Source organism: Pholis gunnellus, assembly GCF_910591455.1.
Source record: "Pholis gunnellus genome assembly, chromosome: 13".
NCBI lineage: Eukaryota > Metazoa > Chordata > Actinopteri > Perciformes > Pholidae > Pholis > Pholis gunnellus.
In genome coordinates this window covers 11,566,528-11,594,503 of record NC_136540.1, presented here as the reverse complement: position 1 = coordinate 11,594,503, position 27,976 = coordinate 11,566,528, and the positions used below count along the sequence as shown (strand labels likewise).

General features: G+C 42.2%; 1 protein-coding gene across 1 annotated transcript; it reads left to right on the top strand.

Annotated features, from left to right (window-relative positions):
* The first annotated feature begins 46 nt into the window (after window positions 1-46).
* Window positions 47-27,352, top strand: lrch2 (leucine-rich repeats and calponin homology (CH) domain containing 2). The gene is made up of 21 exons (XM_079171251.1): window positions 47-302; window positions 7,826-7,970; window positions 8,229-8,355; window positions 8,460-8,565; window positions 9,213-9,349; window positions 9,585-9,715; window positions 9,880-9,967; window positions 10,613-10,709; window positions 10,836-10,930; window positions 11,401-11,468; window positions 12,305-12,409; window positions 12,753-12,821; window positions 13,210-13,272; window positions 13,792-13,840; window positions 13,983-14,123; window positions 14,360-14,410; window positions 14,526-14,589; window positions 16,340-16,452; window positions 21,471-21,608; window positions 21,740-21,817; window positions 22,403-27,352. The coding sequence occupies exons 1-21, from the start codon at window positions 62-64 to the stop codon at window positions 22,520-22,522; spliced, it is 2,226 nt and encodes a 741-aa protein (XP_079027377.1). The 5' UTR covers window positions 47-61; the 3' UTR covers window positions 22,523-27,352.
* Window positions 27,353-27,976: the final 624 nt, after the last annotated feature.

Here is a 27,976-nt window from a genome sequence, read left to right as displayed (position 1 = left end):
CTGCCGCTGTGCGCTGTTATTATTGTAAGAGTAATTTCTTCTCTTTTTTTTTTTAACGAAAATGGCGTCCAGTCAGGGAGGTGTGGGAGCTGTCACGGCTCTACAAAGCCATCACTACTCTAGCGGACCTCCCTGGAGCCCGGGCATCAGCCAGTACCAGCACCAGCAGCAGCACCACACGGCCCGCAGCCTGGACCGGGCTCTGGAGGATGCCGTGTGCTCCGGGCTGCTGAACCTGAGCGGCAGGAAGCTGAGGGAGTACCCGGGGCTGAGCTACGATCTGACCGATACGACACAAGCAGGTGGGTCGCTGTGCGCGCATGGACTATATAGGAAGCCACGAGTCCGTCCCAAATGTGCTTCATATATACAATAAGAATTTTAAAAAAATGTGCTCGCTCTTTTATGCGTATGTGAATGCAGCATGCCCGCATTGTGCACGGATTTATGTCTGATTGTCTGGACAGAGGCGCATTAACGCGCAGGTGACAATATTTAAAGGGGAACACCGTCCACTGAGCTGGCTTCTCTAAATGCACATACATACATCCTGGTTGTAATTACTGCCCACTCGGGTTCATATACATCGCACCAGTTTCTTGCACAAGGGGCTCGGCTGCTGTTGTGTGGTTGTTCTGATCGACGCCAACGGCTTTCAGTAGCCCCCCCCCACCCCCCCATGAGACACATGAATGAGGCGGCAGGCGCACCCAAGACAGGCGCTGCGCAGTGGTTTGCACACCGAGCTGCAGTTGATTTGGCACCGGACTGCTGGAGCAGAATATGAATGAACCGAAAGGGCAGTCGTAAATTCTTGCTCACTCATTGTCATTTGCGGAGCGCATGTGATACACGTACATGCTTCATCTTTTTTTTTTTTTCTTCTTCATTTTCTGCACAACCAGACAAAAGATGCAGTGTACTTGCAGCCTCACCCCCCTGGCTGCACATGCGGTACATAGTGCATAGTCTGTAAGAGAGGAGGAAGACACATGGTCTGCTTTTGGTTTCAATTGCAGGCGGATAGATATGTATCTGCTGTTTGGGTCTTTATTATAAGGTGCCTGTAAGAGGGAATTAGAATATAGTTGGTAGCGTAAGCATTCTGGAGGCGTGTCAGGGTCAGGCCACTCATACTGTATCAAACATTGTGGTTTAGGAATCGGCTTGTCTAACTTTTACACTTAAAGGACTACAGACTATAACTGATAATATTTCGTTCCAAGGAGCCCTGTTCAGGAGAATATTTGTGTCAGATATACCTTTTTATATAAGCAAATGTAATGGATAATAGTCATTATCGTGGACATCTGGATTGTGCTGAATATCAGGATGATAATTTCCTCCTCTGACATGTCCGCGAGCCATATGGTGTTACCCTGTCATGTGCAGCTCATGGCAAGCTGTGGTGTGTTGGAGAGCCCTTACCCCAAGGGGTTTACATTTTATGCTTAAAGATTTTGGTACCTCCTCAGACTTTTTGTTTGTTTAACCTTAACCTGAAAGCTGGCGGATCCAAACACGTATTTGGAATTCAACGTAAAGATATGTTTAGTGCATCATAATGTAATCATAATAGACAGTAATTGGCTTGGCTAAAAGGTAACAGGTTAGTTTAAGCAGACCTTTTTGGACATGCACGCAGATTGTTGCTTCTCTGTGTCAGTGATCCGGATGTATAATGATGTCATTTTAACAGGCTGCTTTTCAGTACTAACAGGAAGTTAGAATGCTCTATTTCTGGACTGCTGGGCTGATTGTACACACTTGTTAACTTCACAATATGCTGTAATAATGACCAGCTTGTCTCTATCCGAACCAAGACTGTCCACATATATCATTATTGTCGCAAATAGGATTTGGTGAGCGCACGTTATACACTGTAGCACTGAAAGTATTCAAAAGAGATGTGAGAGAGTACATTTCTGTCACACCTTTGATCTCACACTGTGACTTAACCCTGTCACTGTGGTTTCTGCAGTCTTTTCACTTTTATTCACATCTTCATTACGATGCCGTCAATGAAAGGTGTGCCGGAAAGGAAGTCTCACTTTGAAATGTGCGAAGACAGATAAACACCTCACAGCACCGTCCTATACAACAACTCCAATCTCTGCTGTAAAAGGAAACAGCTTTACAATGCTGCACGCGGCCTTTACGCGTCACTGGATCGATCACATCGGAAGCCTTTCAAACTGAATGAAAAACAAGCTCATTTGAAATAACAGATTCCTCTAAAAATGATTATCATAGTATGTGTCTTTGCACCTTTTTTTCACCTTGTACAATATAAATCTGAATGTCCGTGGAATATTTTCTTTTTAGATCTGGATGCTTCAACTAAGCAATTGTATCCCACCATTAATTGCCATTGCCATTGTTGGTTTTAGAAGTTAAATGGGTTTTTTATACAGAACGGGGTCTAACCGAGTGGCCTCCATCTGACTAATGAGCAGCAGACGGCACCGGTGTGTGTAGACACAGAAAGAGAGAGAGAGAGAGGCCTGCTCACACAAGGGTGTCTGTTTGCACTGAACTCCTGGCAGTTTGTCTCCAGTCAGTTTGCTGTCCCATGGGAAAGGGCACACGCTCTGAAGCGGCTGCCCTGACCTTGGAGAGGGCCTGGGGAGCAGTGCATCAACCTGGGCAGATGTTCAGGTTCATATCCCAGCATGCTCCTGCCCGCCATTACCCTGCCCCGAGGGTACAAACACACTAAGCGGCAGCACCATGCCGCGTGTTGTTGACATGTGTGCCGTGTTCTCAGACATACAACAGAGTGTCGTGTGTTATTTGAGAGAACATAATGAATACATTTACACTGTACTTCAGAATATGGGTGGTGGTTTCCTTGCTTTATGACAGAAACCTGTCATAGCACAAAAAAATCTATTGCCTTCTTGTATCCCACTTTTTATTTGATTGTAGCACACAGGAAGTCTCACACTGTTCAAATGCTTCTTAATTGTTACATTCTTAAGAAGTTTAGTTTGCTTGCGAAGGACAGTCTCCACAAGGACGCAAGTATCAAGCTGGCATTCTTGGATTTAATAATCAACTAGTGTAAATAACATAAAGAGTCACTGCTCGTTAAAGCACAAGCACATTGCAGACTGACTCATTTAAAAGGCTTCCAGAGACTTGGAAGTATAAAACACAGCACCACACTGTGTAGTGAAATCAAATATTCTGGGTGTCTTATGAAAGCCTGTCCTGTCTTTCCTCTTGTCGCGGTTGGTGTGTGAAGAATAGCTTGGGCTGCCGGGAGGCTATACTCAAAAGAACTGCCAACCAAAAATGGATGGTTCTCTTTACTTCATAGTAATATGAGTGTAGCCTGGAAAAAAAATATATACGTATCCACATCCCCAATGGTGCCTCTTCCCTCAGGGCTCCCTTTAGATGTGACATCGCATGTCTAGACCAGAGGACAAATACATACCTGTCATCAGGAACACGATGCCTTATCACATTCAATGATAAGGTTTGGATGGTAAAAAAACTATCTATGAAAAATAAAATCATGATAACAAATGTATCCTCATGAGGCTTATCATGTTACACACTGTCGGTAATAAAAAGACCCAATGACCTACTGTCTGTTTCCAGTTATGTAAACAGTTGAGGAAGGTATTTTAGGAAAAGCATACTGGAGATTATTCCCCTACAGCACGTTTGGAAATATAATTCTTAGAAAATGTCCGAAACTGTTCTTCGCATTACTTTTAGTTTCTTACGGAATTAAGAAGAGATCCTGTACCACAGATGTCTGGTCAGACATCTGTGGTACAGGATTTTAAGAGCTGGATGGAAAACAAAAAATGTTTTTTATTCTATTCCTCACAAGCCCTGATAGTGAAAGAACCGTTTAAAGAAATTAGGCCAGCGTATAAGATTAAAATAAAACTGTGCTGGGGGGTTATTTCTTTTCCTGATTAATAAAGTAATGTTTTAGTCTATACAATGTCAAACAATAAAGAAAATGACTCATTACATGTTGTTACATCTATAATTGCTTATTTAAAAAAAACTGTGATACCTTCACGTTAGAAAAACATGAACCATCAAGTGTTTGTCATTTGTCCTCAACATATATCTTGATTGTTGAAACAGGAAGGTAACCTACATTCACTCGGTAATAATCTATCCTGCAAATGAAATGAGAAGCTGTTGTGTGTCATATAATGGCCGCTGTGCTCATTGTATTGAAATCAGATTTTGAAGTGTTCCTCTGTGTGAATCAGCAGCAAGTCAACTGTACAGCCACGAGTTCTGCATCAGACTTCTGATTTCACTCCATTCAGTCAGCAGAAACAAACATTCTGTACTATTTACATCTAAAGGACCACCTTTTTCCATGATTGTTTGTACTATGGTGACTGTTGGAGAGGAGGTTAAACATTAATGATGGAATGTGTGTGTGTGTGTGTGTGTTTGTGTGTGATCTCCTTGGAAAAAAGCACAGGAAGAAAATCAAGCATTATGTGAACATGAATATTTTATACCTAAAGTGGCTATAATAGTGTTTCTGTGTATGTTTATTGTGTATGAATGAATCTGTCAGTATGGGGCTGCTGAAGTAATGAAGCGCCTACAAGAACATATCTTTTAGGGGAAGTGTAGATGTCGTGACTGTAATGCACGGACCAGATGCCGGCCAAGTTAGTGCCTGAGTGTGAGCAAACTGAAAGGTCTCATAGCATCAACAGACAGGCCCCCCAATAACGTAGCTGATCCAGAGACTGCCCCAGGGTACACCTCTCACACACACACAGCAGTCTGCAACAACCCAACCACCCTATCAACATCCGCCAGCTCTCCCGTGGACTGACCCTCTCCCAAACACTGCCAGTGATTCGGTGACACCCAAGGTGGCTCACAAGTTCTGAGCTGTCCTGGACGCCATGCCTCAGTTGTGCTAAAAAAAAAAAAAGGCCTCATTGGCTCAGCATATCATCGTTGAAATGGCTCCTCAAAACCCGGTGAGAAATCCCATTATCTCCAGGAGCAGATTGATGGCGGGAGCAGCGAGCTGACTGACCATCAAACACGCAGACATAATGCCCAATAAAGGTCCTCGCTTACCCGGTACACTCCAGACCACACCCACAACCTGGCAGCCAGGGACTGCGGTCGCATCTGCTGCAGGGCGCCACTAATTAACCCCAATTAATCATGTTTTTGTCATGATGCTTTCCTGTTTTCATTAAATTGAACCCTGTGGTGAAATGATGCATTCAGGTACTCTAGTCTGCAGTTTTCGTTTTGGGGATTTCTCGTAGACCATATTTCTGCGTCGTCATATTAACATGATCACAGGTTGAACATTTTAATTGCAATCTTTACGCAAATATGTTCTGTTCAGAATCCATCAGTTATTTGCTCAAACGCTCAGCAGGGTGTCTGTTAGTGTAGAGTTTGCTGTGTCATCGTCGGCACTACCAACATGAATTGACGGGTTGGCGATTTGGCGTCAGGGTGCAGCATAGGGGAGCCTTGGCGGAGGGCTCGTCTGCCTGGCGGGACTTGTCCTGCGGGAGCTCTGGGCGACCAGCAGGTGGATAAAAGGCCCACTGTGGGGCTGCAGATGGTGCATGGCCCGGGTTGGAGGAGGGAGAAGGGGATGGAGACGGACAGGCTCACAAAGACTGCCTCCACCCACCCCCATCGCCCATCGACCCACATGATTCCACTGCTAAAGGAGAATCCCCAGTTGTTTGGATGGTATGCGTACAGCTGGGCTACAGCATCAAGGTTAGAGCCTCAGGGAGAAGCAGAATTTACTCTTAATGGAAAACGAGTACACCCTGTGACCTCAGCTTTGGTCTTTCCCCATGTGGTAATCATTTCTGGTTTCCCTTGACATCTCTGCTGCTTTTCCCTTTGTGCTGCTGACTGTCTCATGGTCTGCTTCTCACTTCTGCTTACCGGCTGCTGTCAGAGCTCAGACCACAGCTACAGAGTGAGGCTTGTCGGGTCTATTGTTGGTCAGAAATGAGAGTCTTTCTAAAAGCACAGACACAACTCACAAACAGTTTTGCGCGGCTCGTGACATCTTGTATCCTCGGGGAGCAGGGATTGCGATGTCTGCGTAAATATGTTGAAATGCTATTGATATTACATCGCTAATCCATCCACAGTAAACGGAATCCTTCTGACAGTAGGTCAGTGAGTGTTTGCTTTCAGTAAAGCCCATATAGTGTAATTGTGTCGGGCGATGGAGGCGCAGTAGTGTTTGCGTTTCAGCGGTAAGCTGTTTTTATCTGTGGCTGAGCTGCTCCCCACATAGGTCTCTAATTATCAGAGATAATTCAGAAGACACACACGCAATTTGCAGCTACTGAATCAATATGCGTCTGAAGGTGAAGCCTTATCAATGAGGTAGTCTTTACATGTATTGTTCTCATGGTTCCCCAGGCATCCTCACGTTTCCTGTTTAATTGAATGCTGTTTGTGTCTGGCTTCATTTAGTAGATGACACAAAGAGAGTGAGATAGTGTGGGGTAGGTTGCGTGTTCCAGTGTGTTTGTGCATGCACATTTCTTGGACAGTGATTCAGCAACCTTGAGGGACAGCGTGCCTTAACCGGTGCCAGCTCCAGAGGCATGTACAAGATGTAGACCTCCAGAGGGATGAGGAGCCTGGTTGGTATACTGTGATGTAGTAAATGATGCGCCGAGTGAGTGTTTTCCTCTGCTTCGATGTTCTTGGGCAAGAGAGCCAGTATCTAAATATTTAATCGTAAGAAGCAAAGATGCAGATGATAGGCTGCGCTCACATTCATTGACTGGAGCAGGGATTAGATTCATGTTGTTGTCCCAGAGTAGCAGCAGCCGCTCTTGGCCGATTAATGCAGGGCTGTGATTTTGCAGCAAATTGGCTTCAGTCGTATAGCAGAGCACATGAGTTATTGTCATGTCTGTGCTAAATGTGTCACACATTTTTAATCACAGCTTGTCCGTTATTCATTCAACGTCAGCGCATACCAATTTTAACTCATGGAACTGACTTATTTAATATTAATGTCCCCCTCTGGATGAATTTTAATACATTTGTTGATCTGTTAATTTGAAATAACTGCAAAACCAAATACATTCCCATGAGCCTCTGCTGTTTGTGTTTAGTGCTAATTAGCGAATGTAAGCGGACCAACATGCTAAACATAGTAGACATTAGACCTGCTAAACATTAGCACATTAGCATTGTGAGTATGTTGCCATGTTAGCATTAGCACTTTGTCTGCTGAAAAATGGGTGTATTTTGCCACATAGCATTTGGTTTATTACATTACATTGCAAATGTGTTACATTTATCTCAATACATTAGATTTCCATATATTTCAGTTACATTAGTGCAGTTATATAACTTGTCATATATATTATTAAAAATAAATAATTCCAGACTATTCAGTGGCATAGAAAAACCACCGTTATTTACAAAAAGCAGCCCAAATCTCCCTTTTCATAATCACTTGGGGGTTATCATCTGATGCAAAAAGAAAACACTTTCCTCACATTCATACAATTCAAAAGCCATTTCTGTGCCACTCCCAGTGAGATCGATATTGAAAATACTGAGATATTAAACTGCCAGTAGCACTCAGACCTTCGAGGCCCAAGACTCACTCTTCTGTAATCTTAGACCGGTGTTCGATGAAGAGACGCGCTCCGTCACAGACTTATCGATTAGTCTTTCAGCTCTATGGCCTCATGCCTAAAGCATACATAATGGATGATGCCAAGATCTTCAAAAGATTATAATGTGTACTGTCAACTGTGTGTTCAAAGTGTACAGATTCATCAGCTCCTCTTTCTCCGCCTTGCAGATTTGTCCAAGAATCGCCTCACAGAAATCCCTCCCGAAGTGTGTCTGTTCGCCCCCCTCGAGTCGCTCAACCTCTACCACAACTGCATCAAGTGCATCCCAGAAGCCATTATCAATCTGCAGATGCTGACTTATCTTGATATCAGGTGGGTCATTGTGCTAACCCTATACGTTCAGCTTAGTCCCTATGTCTCATTATATACCCTCAACAAAAGTGAAAGAATGCGTGCTTGTTATCGCTCAAGAAGTGCTTGTTCCCCTTACAGTACAATTAATGCCCAAAATGCTTTCATGAAAGAGAAGCATTTCCTCCTTTGCTGAAACTCAATTCCCAGTAATACTCTCTGTTGCATGCTTCTGTCTACCGTTTTAAATGTAGGTCAATGTTTTATCTCTGTCTACAGCCGAAATCTCCTGTCAGTTTTGCCAAAATACTTGTTCAGCCTCCCCCTCAAAGTTCTGCTGGTGAGCAACAACAAACTCGTGTCCATCCCCGAGGACATCGGCAAGGCCAAAGAGTTGATGGAACTGGTGAGCAGTGTGTATGTGTCAGCAGCAGTGCATTAAAATGAACCTGTGTGTATATTGTACCCGCCAGAGCGCCACCATTTCCTACACTTTGTCTCCCCCCGCAGGACGTGAGCTGTAATGAGATCCGGGTGCTGCCAGCCCAGGTGGGGAGGCTTCACTCCTTGCGAGAACTCAACATCAGGAAGAATTGTCTTCACATGCTGCCTGAGGGTCAGTCCATCACACCCTTTACCGCCATCACTTTATTCGTTTATTACGGTTGAGACTTTTGGCAAGCACGGCCAACGTTCGGATTCGGTTGAACACAACTACATGTAGTAATTGATGCAATTACCAAAACCAAACCAAAGAATCCCTGGATTTCAGCCATGTTTAAACAATTCTTAACAGTAACCACGCAGTCTCTGATTTTGTTTATATTTTATAAATATTCACAGAGGTTGAACTCTTGGTACGAAGCAGCCCGAAGGAACCTTCCCATTCTCTGCATGCATTTGAATTAGAGTGAGTTAAATGAAAAGATGTGACACAATCACACCCTTAGGTTGGGGAGTGGTGTTTGGAGGCGTTTTGTAATGGGAAATCTGCATTACAAAGAGTTTGGAAGATGTGGGTACATAGGGACAAGAAAAGTGGAGTGCATCAATTTTGATCGAGTTCCTCAAATGTATAGTGCAGCAAACACTTAATCGCTAGAGTACTCCTTTAAGATACCATCAGCCCAGAAACAATACCAACCTGGACTTGGCTCAGTTTTTTGGGCGAGGCAGTAATAGGTGTAACCCACCGGCGTAACAAAGAAGATATTTTCATTGCATTACATTCAACAAAAGCTGTTCTCTGGTCTGTACTTGCAGAGTTGGCTGACCTGCCCCTCATCCAACTTGACTTTTCCTGCAATAAGATCACAGAGATTCCTCCAGCTTACAGGAAACTCAGGCAGCTGCAGCACATCATCCTAGATAACAACCCTATGCAGTCTCCACCAGCACAGGTACGTGCATTCACTTCACAATTCGGTCTGTGCATATCATGTGCAGTAGACGCCATGAGTATATCTGGTGTCAGCGTGCAGCACAAATCTTCTTGTTCGAAGTTGAGTTGACAGGTTGTCATGTCCCTCACATTCTCATGAACCTGGTACGACTGCGTCATCTAGCGGAGGAACATATTTATCTTTCTAGTTGTTACAGCAACTCAGACGCCTTGTGTGCTTTTGTACGTTTCAGATTTGTCTCAAGGGCAAAGTGCACATATTCAAGTTCCTGAACATCCAGGCGTGTAGGATGGACAAGAAGCCGGACACCCTGGACCTCCCCTCCCTCGGCAAACGTTGCCTTCCACAGCCGCTTACAGATAGGTACTGACACATCTGTCCCTTTGAAAATATTTTTTTGCATCTACACAAACTCCCTTGACGATATGTGTTATGTTCATTCATTATTCTATGCTCGCAAATTCAAATTCGATTTGATGGTTACCCAATACAGCCCTAATGAGCAGTTTTGTGTTGCATCTTTCCAGCATGGAAGATTTTTATCCCGGTAAGAACCACGGGCCTGACTCTGGAATCGGAAGTGACAATGGTGACAAGAGGCTGTCGACAACTGAGGTCAGAGTTCAAACACTCAACTGATGCAGCATTTTGAGATACATAAATGTCAAAGTACACCGTTTGGCATAATGGATACACTGCTGCTAGCAAGAGTTTCTTTGAGCAAAGTTTATCTAAAAACTCTTGGGTTCAGGCTCAGGCAGTAGCACTCACAAGCAGATTCTCCAGACAAAGTAGCAGAGGGTGACACGGTTACTTGCTAGATCATAATCCAGCCTCACAATCAAATATAGAAAAATATGCAGGTACAACAAACAAATCCAAAGAGGCCAAATACAGGTGGGCAGACTAGATGAAATAGGATAGGCATGGTAACTAGACAGCAGATTATGTGGCAAGAACTGAAAGCGAGCTGGGCACTTGGTGGACTGGCTGATGGGAGGCAGTTGTGCAAGCAGGTGGGGGATCGGGGGTGGTTGGCTGAGGTGGGAAGGTCTCTGATGGGAAGACGGGGAGTAATTGAGTCCAGACATGACAGCAGAGGTTGTTGGCAAATCCACAACTTTGAAACACAAGTGTAGGAGTCCACCTCTGACTCAGCCACTGCCGCCGCTGAGTCAAATTATTGCATGAGAAGCAAACGTTATTATCGTTATTCTTATTATAATAATAGTAATTATTCGTTCTTTTCTTCTCCTGCAGCCTTCAGACGATGACACAGTCAGCCTGCACTCTCAGGTTTCAGAGACAGCCCGTGCTGATGCCCTCTCTCTTCTCTCTAAAATGGATTCTTGCAAAGGTTACCGGAAATAAGTATCACACATTCCCTTTGGCAGCAATAACAGAGAACACGGGCATGGTTGAGTGAAGTGCCTAACATGTGACAGTTTATTTGATGAACGCGGATGCTTCCTCCCTCTATCAGATCAGGATCTCTATGACTTTATAGACCCCAACCCCGACGAGGATCCTGCTCTGACAGAGTGTGACGGGCAGCAGAGCAGTGTGTCTTGTATCAAGGTATGAATCAATCAATTCATTTCAATCAGGAGAGACTGGTTTTATAGTTTAGCAATGATTTATTACACATGCAAATATGAAAAGTGCAAAGTCTTTGGCGATTGGACTCCGTCATGAAGTACTATCACCGAGGGTAGGGATACTGAGGTGGTGGTGGTGAAGAGAGTTGCTGCAATCTGATGATGAATCAGGAGCATGACTGATGCTGACTGGAGGTGACTGGGGTGGAGGAGGGACACGTCGGCTTAGCTGAAATGACAACTGACAGCAGCAGAGAGAACACTTTTAAAGTTGACCGCACCGATATGATTGGCTCAAGGAAACTGTGCCGAATCTGGTTGGTTACTTAAAAGTACACGCCCCCAATCTTCTGTCTTCCTGACTGAACTTGCGCTTGAGCTCCATTTATTAATCAATTAATCAATGTATTGGTCCCTGACATAGTGTGTGTGTGTGTGTGTGTGTTTCAGGAACTGGAGAAAGTTCTTAATATGTCTCACCAAAGCAAAGATAAAGACGGCTGGAAAGAGGAGTCAGGGTGAGTTCATGATTCATAATGATTCATTACATTACTCAATACTTAGTCTATTTATGCATGTTTTCTAAGTTTTCTAAGTTGCCTGGATACATTTACAGTAACAACAACGAACATGCACAGAGGCTTCCTGCAGCTGCTGCCTTGCAGTGTTGATCTAACATCTTGTGAATGTTGTCTCTTTAGATATTTTTGCACAAAGCAAAAAAGAAAAGATGTTTGTAGATATATATGAACAAAGGATTTCCACAAATCAACCATTGCAATCATCCAGAAGCACTGACTAATGGTACCAGCAGTTTGATCAATCAACTCAATGGTCTTCTTTCATCAGCAGCTGCAAATATTCAACAGCGGCCCTCAGCTGGAAAACTAATCTACTGCAGCAACAACTGGTCCGTTTAAGGGACAGTTCTGGATCGTTTTTGTAAACCAAATAAAATATCTATAATGCTTTTTATGCAGGTTGTCAGTTTAAGACATCTGGAAATATTTTGTGGAGTTTGCAAATGTTAAGCAATCATGTGCAGACGTGATTTACTGTAGCATCAAAAAGATAAGTTTAGATTTACATGGTTTAGTTTATATACACATGATTTAGTGTTTTGACAGACGTACTGGGGCTTTCGGATTTGTTATTTGCTGTGGGGCTCTCTTCACTTTGCAGACCTTTTGTGAATTTAGGGCACGATTATGTTTAAATTCCGAAGTCAAAATCGTGAGTCATGTGTACTTTCTGATAATAATAATATTTTCACTTTATATAGCGCTTTTCTAAGTACCCAAAGACTCTTTTACATGGTGATTTAGATAACTTCGATCTTGAACTTTTTTTCCAGCTCTGACAAGGAGCAGCTAGTTGAAGAAGAGGATGACGAGCTGAAGGAAGTGCTGGATCTGAGGAAGATTGCCGTTCAGCTTTTGCAGCAGGAGCAGCAGAACAGGTGTGTGGTTCTCACCTTTCTTCTGGTAACGAAACAAAAGCCAACCCATAATTTTTGAAGCAGTTTAGTTTGGATCTCCATTCGCTGCACTGCTAAGAATCCACCTCCTCCTTCATGTACAACTTGTGAAAAGATCCTCTCATCATAACGGTGTTTGTGGATTTACTCTGTTTCTCAGTATCCACGGATTGTTTTTTCCTTACATCCCCAAATATCGCTCCATCATCCCCATTTGACCTCTTTCACCTCTGCTCTGATCAAATCTAATTCTTTATCAACACGACTTCCCTCTTGTCCTCTCCCTCGACTCGGCTGCCTGCGCCATTGATTTTGCGGCTTCTAGACGACGGTCCTTGATTTGCAGAGCGGAGAGTCTTATTCACCGACGGAGAGTGACTGGCCGCGCACACAGGTAGATGGACTTTCTTTCTGCATCAATTACAGATTATTTGGACGTCACACCGGGTAGATAACCACCGGTCGTGTCCGTGAGCACACCCACACGGTACGAGGAAATCTAAGCCGTTTCTATGCTTGAATGCATGAAGATGTTTTCATCTTAGAAGTGGAAGTTGCTCTCTTTTCCTGTGAACTGGTTGAACCATTGTTTATACTCATTCGTTGTGTGGATGAATTGCCCTTTGTGGCTCAACTGGTTACATTTCCTTTGAATTTGACTTACCTTATTGTTGTACTTGTCTGCATTTGTCAACTTATCATGATCATGGAACATGAGTCACATCCGTTGTCACGGTCTTGTTGTTGTTAATCACAGTAACTGTTTCTGCTTCCGTCTGCAGATTCCTTAGTTACTCTGGAAGCTCAGGCAGCAAACCGAGGCCCCCTCCTCAGACCGCTCGCAGGTACGTGCTGTAACACGTGTTCCGTCCTGCAGAGGAGCCCTTGTAGAGGGCCTGTGGTAACCATGACCAGAAACATAGCAATATATCTGCTAAATTAGTTTTCTGCTATAATTTATCTCTGTATGATCTCTCACATGTGTCCAAAGACTTTTGATGGCTTTCTACTCAAATGGAAAAATCCAATTCAGAGGCAAATATTTCACTTCTACTATGATATGTTTTACTTATTATTATAATATTATAATATTATGGCCAAATATAGTATATACAGTATAAGCTCAAATGTTTTACAGTGTCGGCTTTTTTTTTTTTTATGCCACAAGTGTTCGAGTCTAAACACAAATATGTTACACATATAATTATATAAAACTGAATAACAACAGATTCTCACATGTTATGTGCGGAAACCAGCCTCATGCATAACCACTCCTACAAACAGATCAAAACAGGCCCACAGTGTCTAATTGAACGTTAAACAACCGATACAGTCATCTGATGCTATTCTTGTCTTTATTCTAGTGCTTCTCTGGATGAAGGAAGTAGTGGGGCATCAGTGCTGAGTGGACAGGTACAAACTCTTCTACTTCAAAGTAAACATACCATGAGTGATCAGCTACTTTGTTTCCTGTCTTGTCTCCCATTCCTCATGTGATTGTTTCTCTCTGGAGGATGCAGGGAATGGATTTAATTGTGTCTGTCAATTTTTGCAGCCGTCTTCCTCCTGCTCATTTGATGGCAGCCTGAAGTCAGATCAGTCAGATTCAGAGCCGAAATGGCCCGAAATCCCACCGGTCCTCAATCAGAATGAAGATCGCAGGAGGAACAAGTACCTGAGAAAAGATTATCTGAAGGTATGAGCCTGCACACGTCTCCCCGTAACTGCAGCGGCCTAATTTATATGGATCCTCTGCACAACAAACCTCATTAGTTGCATGAGCATATATTCTCACCGGCAGAAAGCTTTGGTCATAGTTGTAATAAAGATAACATAGTGAAATCATCCTTTTATAATTATAAAATGATCTCACTCATGGCACATATGTTAGTGAATTGACTGAAAAGAACGTGTTGTTCCTTTTTCTGACAGTACAAGTGTCAGAGTGCTCGGAAAAACTCCAGTGGGAACGACGACTGTGAGGTGGGTGTGAAAAACATTGTGTGTGAATGAAAATAAAAACAACAAATCATCTCAAACAATCTTTCAGTTGTAAGACAATGCCCTACTCCTAATCTTAATGATGTTTTGTCTCCAGGAGGGTTTGCGCAACGCTGAATTTAGCACCACTCTGACTGTGTTTGGACTGAAACCCAGATCAGGTAATACACAAGTTCTTGCTCTTCTGTAAGACCGCTTCTAAATAGATTTCTGCAGATAATGAAGGAATAGATACTGGAAAGGGTATAAATCAAAATGAGAGAGACAGCAAATCATCTTGAAAATTACATTTAGGAAAAAAGCAAAACATTTTACTTAGGATACCTTCACATCAATGGGCTTAGCTAAAATATTCCATATTCCATTATGTGCACTTAGCTTCCACTAATGTGAAAATAAAGCTTGTATAAAACTGAGGCGGTGCTCCATGTTAAGTCGAGCCAAGTTTTTTTTAGGTGGAGTCTCAGCTTCCTTTCTCTGGAAGTTTCTGAGGAACTGTCTGTTCTATATCAGTGCATCAACAGACAAGGACAAGGCACAACAGGATTAATGACTCTCCCTGCTTTATTTTGGTGCACTAATAAACCATGGACGTGTGTTTTGTATAATTCATGGCGATCTGTAAAAACACGTTGTCAGATCCTTTACATAGTTAAAAGTATTACTGTGTAAAAACACTCCATTGCAAGTTCTGCATTGAAAATGATAGTTAAATAAAAGTGTGTAAGTTTAAGCTGGAAAATGTATTCGCAGTAAAAGTACTCGTATGAATTGATCATTACTACTGATGCATTAATGTGTGAGCAGCATTGCAGCTCCTCTTTTTGTTTTTACTTTTATATAACGCTACAACTAATGACAATTTTCATTATGGATTAATCTGCTGATTATTTTCTTTATAACTGGATCAACTGTTTGGTTTGTAAAACTTCAGAAAATAGTGAGAAACGACATCACAATCACCAAGAATTACACCTTCAAATTGCTTGTTCTGTCTCACCAACAGTCAGACCTCTAAATACTTCAGTGTAGTGTATTTTAAGACGTTTTTGACATTTTTTCCCAGTTTGATTGATCGGTTATTAAAATAGTTTCATTTTCTGTCGCGCGAGTAGTTGGTTAATTGACTACTCATTTCATTTTTCAATGTGTATACTTTAAGATAGTTTGATCGAGTATACATTTGCATAAAATGGAAATACTAAAGTAAAGTACAAGTAACGAAATTTGTACTGAAGTACTTTGTTGCTTCTCTTTAGGATTGTGAGGAAGATGTAATTTAATCAAACAAGAAAACGATTTGCATAAGTTAGAACCCCTGTATCTGCAAGATGTCTGGGAAGATGACAATAAGATGCCTGATAAATAATAGATATTAAGAGTGGAATTGTGAATTGTAAATCAACTCTTATCATTAACCTGCATTAATAGTGTCTTATAAGGACATCTCTGGAAAACATTCATATTATATACTGTAAGAAGCTGAGTATCCAGAAACAAGGAGCCAATGGGGTGCAAGGATTTGTGTGGGATGCTACTCTAGCAAAACATTTTTCATGAGGAGTCGTGGGAAATGTACTCGACCGTAGTATGAGAACTAAAGATAACAGTTGAAACCATATCTCGAGCATTTCTAACAACAATGGAAGTAAAGATGCAGTGATATTTAAGTTCGGCACAATGTGGCTTCTTTTCACAGTGACGTCGCCTTTTCCCTGATAACAAAGATTATATTCAGATCTCTCACTTGGATATCATCAGACTCAGTGAAATGTACCTGTCTGTTATCACACTGACCTGAAGTAGACCTCAGGTGGCCCGTGGTTGCTAGGATAGTCAGTAGTAGCTGTATCTAGGATTCTAGCTTCCTTTTTGTGTTTCACTCTGTGTTATCTGGAACTCCTATTTCAGCCTTCGCCAAAGGAAGCCGCCAGGAGTACAGCTCGACAGACCCCAGCTTCACTATGCGGAGGAAGATGGAGCACTTGAGAGAGGAAATCGAACAGATAGGACTCTTACGGCAGGTCAGAAGCTTCCCGGCTCGTTTATGCAATCTGCGCAAATCATTGAGTCATTCACGGGCCAAAGCCTGTCAGATCCTGCTTTTGTTCCAGCGTTTGTAATATTAAGTGAATATGTGGCATCAGAGGAGGGTGTGTGTGTGTCCTTACTGAAAATTCCCATTTAATGATACAAAAGTTTCACAACTGCCCTCTCATTTTGCCTATGCACAATAGCATATTGTGTTGTTTTTTTTCTTTTGAACTCACTTTAATTTTTTTGCAACAACATACATTTTCAGACAGTTGCTTTCTTTGTCCATTTTTCAGCTGTATGTTGTCTTGGTACACATGATATTCAGGTACAGTGTACAACACACATAAGGTACAACAAACATCAAATGGTGCTCACTCCAAGAGAAAAAGAGAGGAAATAAGAATAAGAATAGATAATTGATTACATGCAAAAATGGGTGATGACCTTGTTGTTCTTATATCCAATGTAGGAAACCCCAGGGAACAGTGGGATCAGAACAAGGGGAACGCAACAGTTGTAACTGCTGTTAACTAACATTAACAACAGTCCGGTGGGACCTAGTCCCTAGCCGCTAAGGGCAAGCAGCAACGGTGCACAGTCGAGATTGAATTGACTATGCTGTGGGTGTGCTAAGATAAGGAATAGAGAAAGAAAGAAATAGTCAAAGTCAAAACAGCTCCTCATGGTAAAATAGTGTTTGAGTTGCACGCAGAGCTAAAGGCGTATCAGTAGTCTCCTCTTAGGGTAGCTGCCAGTGAGCAAGTATAGTGTTAAAGTTGTCACCGGTCTTTGAAGGCTGGTTATCGTAGCTCCTTGTGCGACCACCTCGTCGGACCATGTTCATCGTATGTCGGCTTTCATGTGGTCAACTTCTGTTTGGATGTCGTGTTCTTAGCAATTTCGGACTGCACCGCTTGTAATTCGGACTTGAGGGCATTAGAATCTTCCGCTGGCGCACTTTGAAGTTCCTCTCATCATTTTAGAAATCTCTCCCTTTAGGGAAGATAAGATGTCAAAATCAATAGGACGCAAATTGTACACCCTTTCCTGTAAAATGACAGTAGGCAAAGACTGGACACTACCCCGGCATAAATATCTCACGATGCAATGCGGTAGTGTTCAATGTATAGGTTTAGGTATAAGATTCCACTTTGACAGATGTTATGTATTTCATTAATCAGTTCAGACTCACGAATCCTCGTTTGGTCACATGAAGTTGTCACGGGTCACCACAGTTACACATTTCCAACCGGCCAAGACTAATCAGTCTAATTACAGCTCAATGCGCACGAAAATATGCATACTTCTGTTTATTCACACAAAAGGATGTTGATTGTACACATATTGAGTATGTAGTGCAGAGCATGTGATTTTGGATGCGGCACATGACTTACACACCAAATTGCGGTTGCTAATCGCTGCTGCATTGAGCTGCCCAATAGAAGCTTCCTGTCACCGTTTTTGTAGTAGTAGTACTGCTACATTTGCATACTTTTTAGTAGTAAGACGAGTAGTTTTTAGTTGCACTAGGAGTAGATTTTTTAGCAGTCATCACAGTAGATTATGCTCTAGTAGTGCTACGTTATGCACTGATAAATAGAAGCCATTGTTAGGCTGCCAAGTGTTCTGACAGAGGAGGAGAGTAATGATAATATCTCTCCATTTTCTGACAGCGTTTTAACAACAATGACAGGTGGATCGTTGTGTATACAATTTCTTCAGAATTGCCCTTGTCCGAACATGCAGAGGTACATTTTTTCCTTCATCTGTGTAGCCACAGATATGCTTAATCCTCTCAGTAATTCCTCATAAACAGATTTAGCCATTTCAATTCCCTTCGACTACACAATGTGGATGAGATCACACAGAGTTAATGCCAGGCACCTCTCATCACTTGTCACAGACTGAATAAAGAGACTGAAATACAATATAGTGTACAGATGTGCTCAACCCACTTGATTCTGAACAAACAGATGTCACATTAATCACAGATGTTCTGGCCTTCACATGTTAAGATGATCTGATATCCCTGAAGTAAGCACACATTTACAGATTCATAGGACTTTCCTGAACAGTAGTTGCAAAGTCTTTTGCAGATGGAAGAAAAGGCAAAAGGGGATAATCGAGACAGACCAGACTGTGTAAAAGGACACAAAGCGGGAGGCTGTTTCAAAGCTGAGCAGCAACAGCAGCAAGAAAAGGAACGCACGGCATGCACATGAATAATAGAGCAGACATGCACTTTACTGGGAAACCCACCACTGACTTCTTTCTATGTAAGGAGTTCGGGCACCATCTATTTTGACTTTGTGTCCATTAATATTTCAAGGCCTTCTTTTCCATGTTGGCTTAAAGGTCTTGACCCTTGACCATGACAAAGAAGCCAAGTCTTGAGTCTGGACTGAATGAACTTTCTATCTCAATAAAATCATTGTTATTGCTGGTGAGAGATTGCAATACTTTCTAGTCCCAGGCAAGTGCTCTGAAAGGAAACTGCAATTGAGGTCATATTTTAGAAAATAAAACGGCATTCTCGGAGTGTCACTTTTAGAAAACACCATTAGGCGATGCTGAGAGCAGAACAACCTCTTCTTTGTCAACTCTTTGGAGAAAGCAAGAAAGGGTTTGATAGTGAGCACTGAAACACCACATAATAGACCGTTGACTTCAATAAAATCATTACCATCAATGCTAAGATCTACGGCCGCTGTGAATCAATTGTGATAATCAACAATTGTTGTTCCGTGACGAGTCCGACCTGAGGCCAGAACAGATCATGTCTCAGATCCTTTTCCTGCTCCTCATTGGAGCTTTGGAGCATGATGTCAAACAACATTCACTGGTCTCTGCCCAACTAGCAACAGGACCTGGATGTTGCCGACAGCGGTTCCCACCCTCGCGAACAAGAACAAACTGTCTTTCTTCTATATATAGATAAGGCCGTAATATCCAATCTTGCAACACCCCTGCTGAATTCCGGTATTATCACAATACTTAATGTGAAAGAAGGGCAGAGAGTCACTTGGTCAGGGGAGTGCAGAGGCCAGACAGAGTCCAAAAAAATCCTAGGAGGGAGTCTTTGATCCAGGGGAAACCAGATGGAGACTGGAGGCAAGACAGCTGCAGGAAAAATAAACAAGAATTAGCAAATCGTACGCTTTAACAAACAACAGAATCAAAAAGGCTGGAATGAGACAAACTGAGTAGCTGAGCCTACGCTCTGAATGCGTGGTGGAGTTGAAGCCCTCTCCTTAAAGCCGAGTGGATTGGTGATTAGCAGCTTGCTACAACACCCGCACACCTGATCCCACTCTTGTAATCAAGCACACTCACACAGACAAAGAGAGAGAGAGAGAGAGAGAGCAGCTCCCGGCCAATATTAAGCGGAGGGCATGACAAGCTGTGAACACCAGACAGAAACAAGCCCCCAGGGCTTTGAAGCTAATTTGACATAGTGGCCAAACTGTGAAATTACAATTTACGGGTCTGTCAAGTGATGCAATTGGACTAAAAATACTTTTCCCCTTAGACTTACATTGGTAAGCAGACGGTGTAAGATAAATGTGTAAATCAGCTTTCCAGTACAAACGCTAGAATAGCAATATTTAAATAAATTGGTCGTAAAAGTTGTTAAATGCACTGATAGGTACTAATGAGGTACCGAGGGCTGGGAGGCGGGGTTAAAGGAAACGCTAGTGTGTTTGCTCTATGGGTCCATGGATGCGGAAGATCACCAGTAGATCTGGGTACTTTGATCCCAAAGTCAAACTTTTTTTCCTCCATGTGCCACTGAGCAACTTCCTTCAGAAGGGCCCTGCCTCCAACGCTGTATGCAGTTCTCTCCATACATCCATGGATCAAAACAGGTCACAGCATTGACTGTGAGGGGGTCAAACAGCAACATTGTGAGGTCAAAGAAAGATGTGAGGACAATTCATAAGGTCTTAGGAAAAGACAACCAGCGTGCTCAGAGAATCCGACTGCACTTACATCAGGCTACGTAATTATGCAACCAAAGAACCACCAAAAATCTCCCATATTGATTCAGTCACTGGTGTTTTTGTTGAGCTGACAACATCAGACTGTTTAATTTATACCTCCTCACATAACATAGCCTTCCTCTTGTCAGAAGAGTGCACATGTTTTCTATTCAATGAATCGAGTAGCAGAAAACTTGCACTTCATTTTCTGTTCAGACATGCACACAAAACGTCTTTTAAAAGCCCTGCATCAGGTCCAATTTAAATGCATTTCATGCAAATGAGTCATTTGCACATGCTGTCTCATAGAGCACCAGGTAATTGTCACAACCCGGCTCATGGGCTATGACAAATACGGCAAAGACACAACAGGTGGTTGTAACGTAAAGTGTTTATTTAACTAAAGAAATAGTCAACTTTATGAAGTGTGTCAGTCAGTCACGTCAGTAATGTCAGCGTGGATGTGTTATGTGATGAAGCGTGGGTGTTGTCAGCGAAAACAAAGGAAACCGCTATAACCGGCAGCAACGGGCTGGGATCACTCCATGTACGCCAGAGAGAAGACCTGCCCCGAGCAAAGCTAGAGCAGGGCTTTATGCCATGTCTGTTCCTGGACCAGTTGTTCTGCATTAGGTAATCTGCTCTCTAGGGACAAAGGGACAAAAGCATACTTTCAGTGATTAGAGACAAAGGCCGTCACATAATAATTTCCAGAAATGGGGCCAACATTTTTAATTCTCAGGCGTATTAGCAGCACCTTAAACTCTTTGAAAGGAGTTTTCCTTTTCTCTGGAAAATCAAAATGATGTTTTAGTTGAGTAAATCATAATCAATTTGTTTGATCTCATAAAGAACTTTTCTCACAGTATTGACAGTAGTGAGCTTTTTTTGTAAACCCTCCCAAATATGACTCACACAGTGCAGGCCTGGACACGCTCCTCAGACTACGAGGGGAAACAGAAGTCAATGTCAATGTACAGTATGAATGCAGTCATGTCATGAGGTCATTGTTATTGTGTTTGCAGAACATTGAGTGTAGGCTGAAGGTGTTGCTCCCAGACGATGTTGGAGCTGCTCTGATGGATGGGGTTGTCCTTTGCCATTTAGCCAATCACATTTGTCCTCGGTCTGTCGCCAGCATCCATGTGCCGTCTCCCGCAGTGGTAATATATGAGCTTTCTCACGTTATGTGGTTGATACGCTGGGAGTCATTAAATGCATCGTGTTGTACCATGCCTTACAGCTTCATGAAATGTTTTTGTGTCTCTAACATGATATATATTCTGGCCACCAGCCAAAGCTTAGCATGGCTAAATGCCGCAGGAATGTGGAGAACTTCTTGGACGCCTGTAAGAAGCTGGGTGTAACTCAGGTAATATTGTTATGATATAATATCTAATTATGTAAGTACTAACTTCACTTTATGTTTTTATTTTTAAGATATATGATGATTTACTAATGATATCAACTGTGGAGCTTTGTGGAGATTTGTACTAAATCTCTTTAGTTTGTTAATGCACATTAATTGGTCGGGTTTGAGCCACTCTCAAACTTCAACACATACTGAAACTAATACTGCAACAGGCACAATTAGATTAAAGGATTTTTGTATGGAAGCCAAACATTTACAAAATAATATGAATATGAATTCTATAAACAGGGTTTAGTGTTTTTACACAATAATGTGCTTATGTGCTATTATGTTTTTTGTTTGTTTTGAGCGTACTGATCCTTTATAAAGTGATGAGAGAGTAGTAGAGAGTGAGCACAGATTGAATCAGTGGGCTGTTACTGTGAAGAAAGTCTCGTAAATGTGCTTTAGACAGCCACAAAGATCTTTGGATGTTTTGTTTTTTTTGGATGAACCAAAATCTTAAATTGATGAGGGAGAGGAGAAGCTATGGAAGTCACGCCTGTCTTTTGTTGCTGAGTGTAAGACGTCCCTCTGCTCACTCAGGACAAGCTGTGTCTGCCCCATCACATCCTAGAAGAGCGCGGTGTGGTGAAGGTGAGTGTGACTGTCCAGGCCCTGCTGGATCTGCCCGCATCCAAGCCCACACAACTGTCAGCTGTTTGACACGAGCCTGAATGCTGCGTCCGACCCGCAGTCATCCAGCCCACCCCGAACCCCAGCCCGATCCCGAACCCCATAGCCAGGGACCAAAGAGCCCCTCGGGGGGGGGGGCGAGGTCCCAGTGGCTTGTGGGTCTTTGGGAGTTTGCTTCTGCCTGACTGAAACAGGAGACCGGAGGGAGAAAAACACCTCAGTCTCTTTATATGATGTCAGCCGCCACCACACATCCTGTGCATCACCTTTTCACTTGTATCCTGTTCCTAGTCACCGGGGTCGTCCTGTACGTGTGTGGACTAGCAATGTGACTGTGTGTTTCCTGAGCTGCACAGCTTCGGACTTGCTCGGAACATGCTCAGTGATTATTGAGTCTGCTGCAAGTGCCAGTGCTGACAACATGTCCGTGCTGCTGTTGGAGACATTGGCAGTGAAGAGATGACAGACATGTGACTCACTTCTTTACTAAAGAGTACAATCCACTGACTGACCTCAAGGGGCTCTTACACTCTTGGGTTTCTCTTCTTTTTGTGGAATTTATTTTTCCCATGAAAATTCATTTTTGAATTTGATTGCTTTTTTTTTTTGTACATTAGGTCTCTGCTGTATCTGCTTTTCAGCAGCCAAACCTGATTCATAAGGTGTGTTGACCTTTTGAGGGAGCACGCAAAATGAGTGGGATTCGATGTTGTCGTGCTGGAAGTCATGCACCTGTAGGCATTCTGCCCCTTTATCCCCTCAAACTCTGGTGTAGTTTCTTCATATTTAAACTACTGTACAAACCAATACTTAAAATGCTTTCTCAATACAAACCTGCATGCCATGACATTAGACCACTGTGAGAACATGTGCTAGGCTGTGGCCAGAAGCGCGGCGGTCCCGTTTTGTAGCGTTTCTTTTTCATTGAACATGCAAGGTTATTGTTATTGAAAATGATTCTGTATAACTTTTCTAAAGCTTTTATACTTTCTTTCCAATCATTGCCAATCATCAATTGCCTTTTTTTTTTCAGAGTGCAGAGCTTGTGTTTGCAATGTGAGACACAAAGCAGTTAGAATTTGATTCCTTTACACCTCTGATGAAACACGTTCATACTGTATGTGTTAGTGAGTGGAGCCGAAAGGAGCAGTCACTCCTGCAGACCTTCTACACATGGCACGCTCTTATCCTACTGCCACCCTTCTGTATGTGGTTTCTGATACAACTCATTATTTCAGGGAAATGAAATTATTTATGTATTTATTCATTTTGTTTTCTATTTATATGTTGTTTGCTTTGTGTGTCTTCCCCCTGACTGCCAGTTCAGGTGTGGTGCATCTGAACATGTAGCTCTCGCGTGTGTTTCCTGTGTGTTCAACTTAATAACTCTGTGGCAAGATCTTCGAAAAAATGACTGAAAGCAGCTGGAAGTGACAGCCACACTGCTCCTCTGTGAATCATCTGCATAACACATAACGGCATAGCGTGACATCTGTAACACGTGTATTTACAACATGACAATCCCTCCGTGTGAGAGTTGACAAACAAATACCACCGTTTGTCAGTAGAGCTGACAGCACATGTTCACAAAGACGACTTTAGAGGTATTCTAAACTGAAAATTCCTTACTGTGTTTGTCATTTCCTCATAAAGTTGTTCACTTTTTACGTGTTAAATATGTTATTAGTTTCTTATTTAAGGGTTATTATTTCTGCAGAGCAATATCAATCTTGTTGTCAGGTAACTGTTAGTCCCGGCCTCTGCGCTGCACCATTCATTTTAAGTTTAGGTCTCCAACATGTGAAAGAAAATTAAATTATAGTGGAAATTGAAGTAAAGTAAAGCTATAAATCAATATATATAAATATCAGAAGTAAGAGTGTCAATGATGATGGCCAAAGGTTTTCTATTTCTGTGTTTTTATTGGTTTATTTTACATTTAGTGATCAACATTTGCCTGTACACCTTTGAAGAGAAGCTGAGGACTTGTATTGACTGCTATCCTTGACACATTGGTCATTCAATTAAATGACCTGTGGCTATTACAAAGGCTTTGCTAGTTCAGCTAGTGGCCTGCAGTTAACACAAAACCCCCATGTTTAAAACAGAAACAAGTAGGCAAGGCGGTTAATGTCTGGTGATCATGATGCAAAAACTGCTTTGACAGTGTATTGTTTTGTAGCTGAAACATCTTGGAGGACAACAGTGCTTAAAGCCACTTCAACACCCAGAAAGTTCTCAAATATCATGTTAAACCGCATTGAAACATCTAAAAACAGGACGTATTGTGCCTTAAATGGGGTGTATTCATTGTTTTTTCTGCAGTCTTCTGCATGTAATTACACTATTGAGTTCATGAAATGCACCTGCCATTTATTTTTGTAAAAATCCACGAGTTATAGTTTTCCTCCCTGTACTTGTTTTTTTCAGAGGACGCTTTAGATTTTGTTAGAATTAAGTTAGCTCTGTGGTCGATGTTGAGTAAATCCATGGACTACAGTGCAAGAGAATCAAAGTCTGAGAGAGAGCATCTGAGGTTAATTCACGGCCTTTGGCATGACAAGCATGAGCTGTCAGATTTCCAGCTTTAAATGCTACTTCAGAATCTCTGCTTTCTCTGAACAGGCTGTATTGAATGACTTTGTGCCATCATTTTCCAAGGAAGAGATGCCACAGAGATACAAAACAATACCGGGCGTCCAATTTATGAGACCTCGGGTGTAAATTAATCAAAGTCTCATGACACACCTTTGTCTTATGCAGAAAGTCCCTATCTATTTCAGTGTGCTGCAGGTTATCATGTGTTTTTCCTGATAACCATCAAACAATAGCTCTTCAAAAGATGAACACATATCTACAGTATGAAGTGTGCAACAGTGGGCTGCATCTTCGAACATCATCTACTGAAGCATATTTATCAACATGTCAAATGTCCACTTAGTTATTATGAAAGACAAGCTGCTCAGAAATTGTAGCACACAGCGCTACGATAGCATTACAGACGCCGGCTGACAGGTTATATCTGAACAACAAGGCATTAAAGGTATCATTGTGTCTTCTCTAGAAATGCGTCTGTTCACAGTGAAATGCACTAACATGCTTGGGCATGATATATCTCCCTACATAGAATTCAAATGAATGTCGTGCAGCTTTGATGCCTCTTATATCCTGTTTTTCTGTTTTATAGTTGCCTTTAGGTCCTTCAATTAATCACACACATGCATATGCTTGACTAACGTTCAAAGGAATCTCTCTTGTTCTGATTGCTGTACACATTAAATATGACTTGTGTAAGTGTGGGGCGTCACCCTCCTTCCTTTGATGCGTATATTGTAGTTTGCACTGTAAAAGGTTAGATGACTCATTCAACATCTGTCAGCTAAGGTGGACAAAACAACTGACTTATGTAATTACGTTGTCAAATGTCACACTGGTGCCTTGCTCTTGTTTTTACCTTTATACGCTACCGTATGTCGTGCTGCCCTTTCATTGTTTTACTGTAAATTAACCAAGTGCCAAATCACGAGGGTATCCTCCGATTGCAAGCTTCAGTGTTTCAGCAAAAGCCTCACCGCTGTAGACAGATAATGGATCTCACAGCATGGAGACGGAGGTGTATCCGGATGGTTTGTGTTATGATTTGCAAAAACTGAACGTGAAATATCACATGCGGTGTGACCGGATGTTTGGCGGCCGTTGCTAAGTCTTTGTTTCATGGATTTGTGTACATTATTTCTATCTATCTATCTATTGATATCTTAAAACAGCGGTCACATGCCCAAATGTACATTGACACAGTTTAAGTTGGCTGTCAAGAAATCATTGCAAAAATGCAGGTTCAGCCAAAGTTAATGTGAGGGTTCAGCATTCAAGTGAGTATCTTCTAGCTTTACAGTCGTTATAGTGTGAAATTCCACAAACAGTGTTTCTTTGTTGAACTGTGGCAGAGGAATATTAACACAATGGGAATTTTGTACTGAAAAGACCATCTTCAGAAGATACCCACTTGAGTTGTCTATCTCAGACTGCTGAAGCCCCATATTAGCTTTGGCTGAACATCACAAAGCATTTTTCCACAGAATCAGGACTGGGGATTTTGGCCCCCTATCTTTTACACAGGAAACTCTTTAAAAGGGGGGTTTCCTCAGGGCAGTGTGAACTGGAGCGACTGAAATCTCTCACTGTTCATATGGGTATGTGAATAAGACAGACTTGAAACAATTTCAACCTATCCTTTAAAATGTGTGCCCTGTTTGGAGGAGTCGTACAACCTCTACTGATATCTGATTGTCCTTTTAAACATGAATGTGTGTGTTATCATCCCATTTAACTGTTCTTTGTTATTTGGTTATTTGGTTGTACAGATAAAAAGGGTTCGACGGGGCAGTTATTTTTTCGAGGCGTGGGAGCAAGTCAACATGTTTCTAAGTGATTTATAGCACACCTGCAACACAACCCAATGAACATTGACAAATGTCTGCAACATGGAGACGTCAGTCTGGCGCACTGTAGAGGTGCTGTGATATTTCCTTATGTGGTTTGGTGATAAACCCACGTCACTTGTTTTTCTGTATTATTGCACTAACTACATCTGTACCTGTCATTTTTTTAATTTGAACACAACATCTTATCATCTCATCCAAAGAAAACAGTGAGTCCGTGAGTCATGTCTAAATACCACACTGCCAAGAAAATTCAAACGTATGTATATATGCTTTTTGTATTTAAAAACAAGTCAAATGCATGCAAGAATACCGAGTGGCTGAAGCTGAACCTCTGTACATATCATCTGTATAAAGTCCAGGGATTTCTTACAAAAAACAAACGTGCTCCATATAAAATAAAGTCAAATTCTTTGCAGCTCAGTCTGTCTTGTCTTGTCTCGTCATCTCAGGCTCGGCCCACTGGAGCTCTTTGCTCGATGTGCCTACAGTTGTTGCTACCAACCGGAACTGCGCCAAAACAAATTGTTTGAATGTTCTGAGTTAGACAGTCAGTCCTGACACATAACAGAACCAATCACCTTGTCCAAAACAAGAACTTCAGTGAGTCAGAAGCTTAGAAATCACCGGAGACGATCATGCAGTGGGATGACACCATGCATGCCGCAGCGATGCCCGAATCAGGCCGGGGGTGTACAGTGGTGGGGCAAACTGACTTGTGCCCAGGAATCTATTACTCCCAGGAAAAACACAATGTCTCACCAACAGACAACTGCAGATCATTTATAATGTAGAGGTTTCTGCTGTCATATCTGATGTTTTTTTCTTTCATGAGGTTATGCAGTGGCAGAGAAGAGAGATACTTGCGTGCAGCCATTTCGGTGGTTTGAGGCCCAGGAGCATTTTGTTATGCATTCAATGTTGAGGATGAGGTCTGTGTGTCTGATTTAACTGCATCGTTTTCATTTACAGATTTTATATTTCACTTAGTTCGCACTTATTTTGCCACCCAGCTGAACTGTAAGCCGGCCATTTTAGCACA

What these genes read in the sequence shown, in the direction of transcription:
- lrch2 (XM_079171251.1), top strand. Translation starts at nt 62, where the DNA reads ATGGCGTCCAGTCAGGGAGGTGTGGGAGCTGTCACGGCTCTACAAAGC. An exon ending in TGCAGTCTCCACCAGCACAG is followed by an intron (nt 9,350 to 9,584) that starts GTACGTGCATTC and finishes TGTACGTTTCAG; the next exon opens with ATTTGTCTCAAGGGCAAAGT. An exon ending in GGCTGGAAAGAGGAGTCAGG is followed by an intron (nt 11,469 to 12,304) that starts GTGAGTTCATGA and finishes CTTTTTTTCCAG; the next exon opens with CTCTGACAAGGAGCAGCTAG.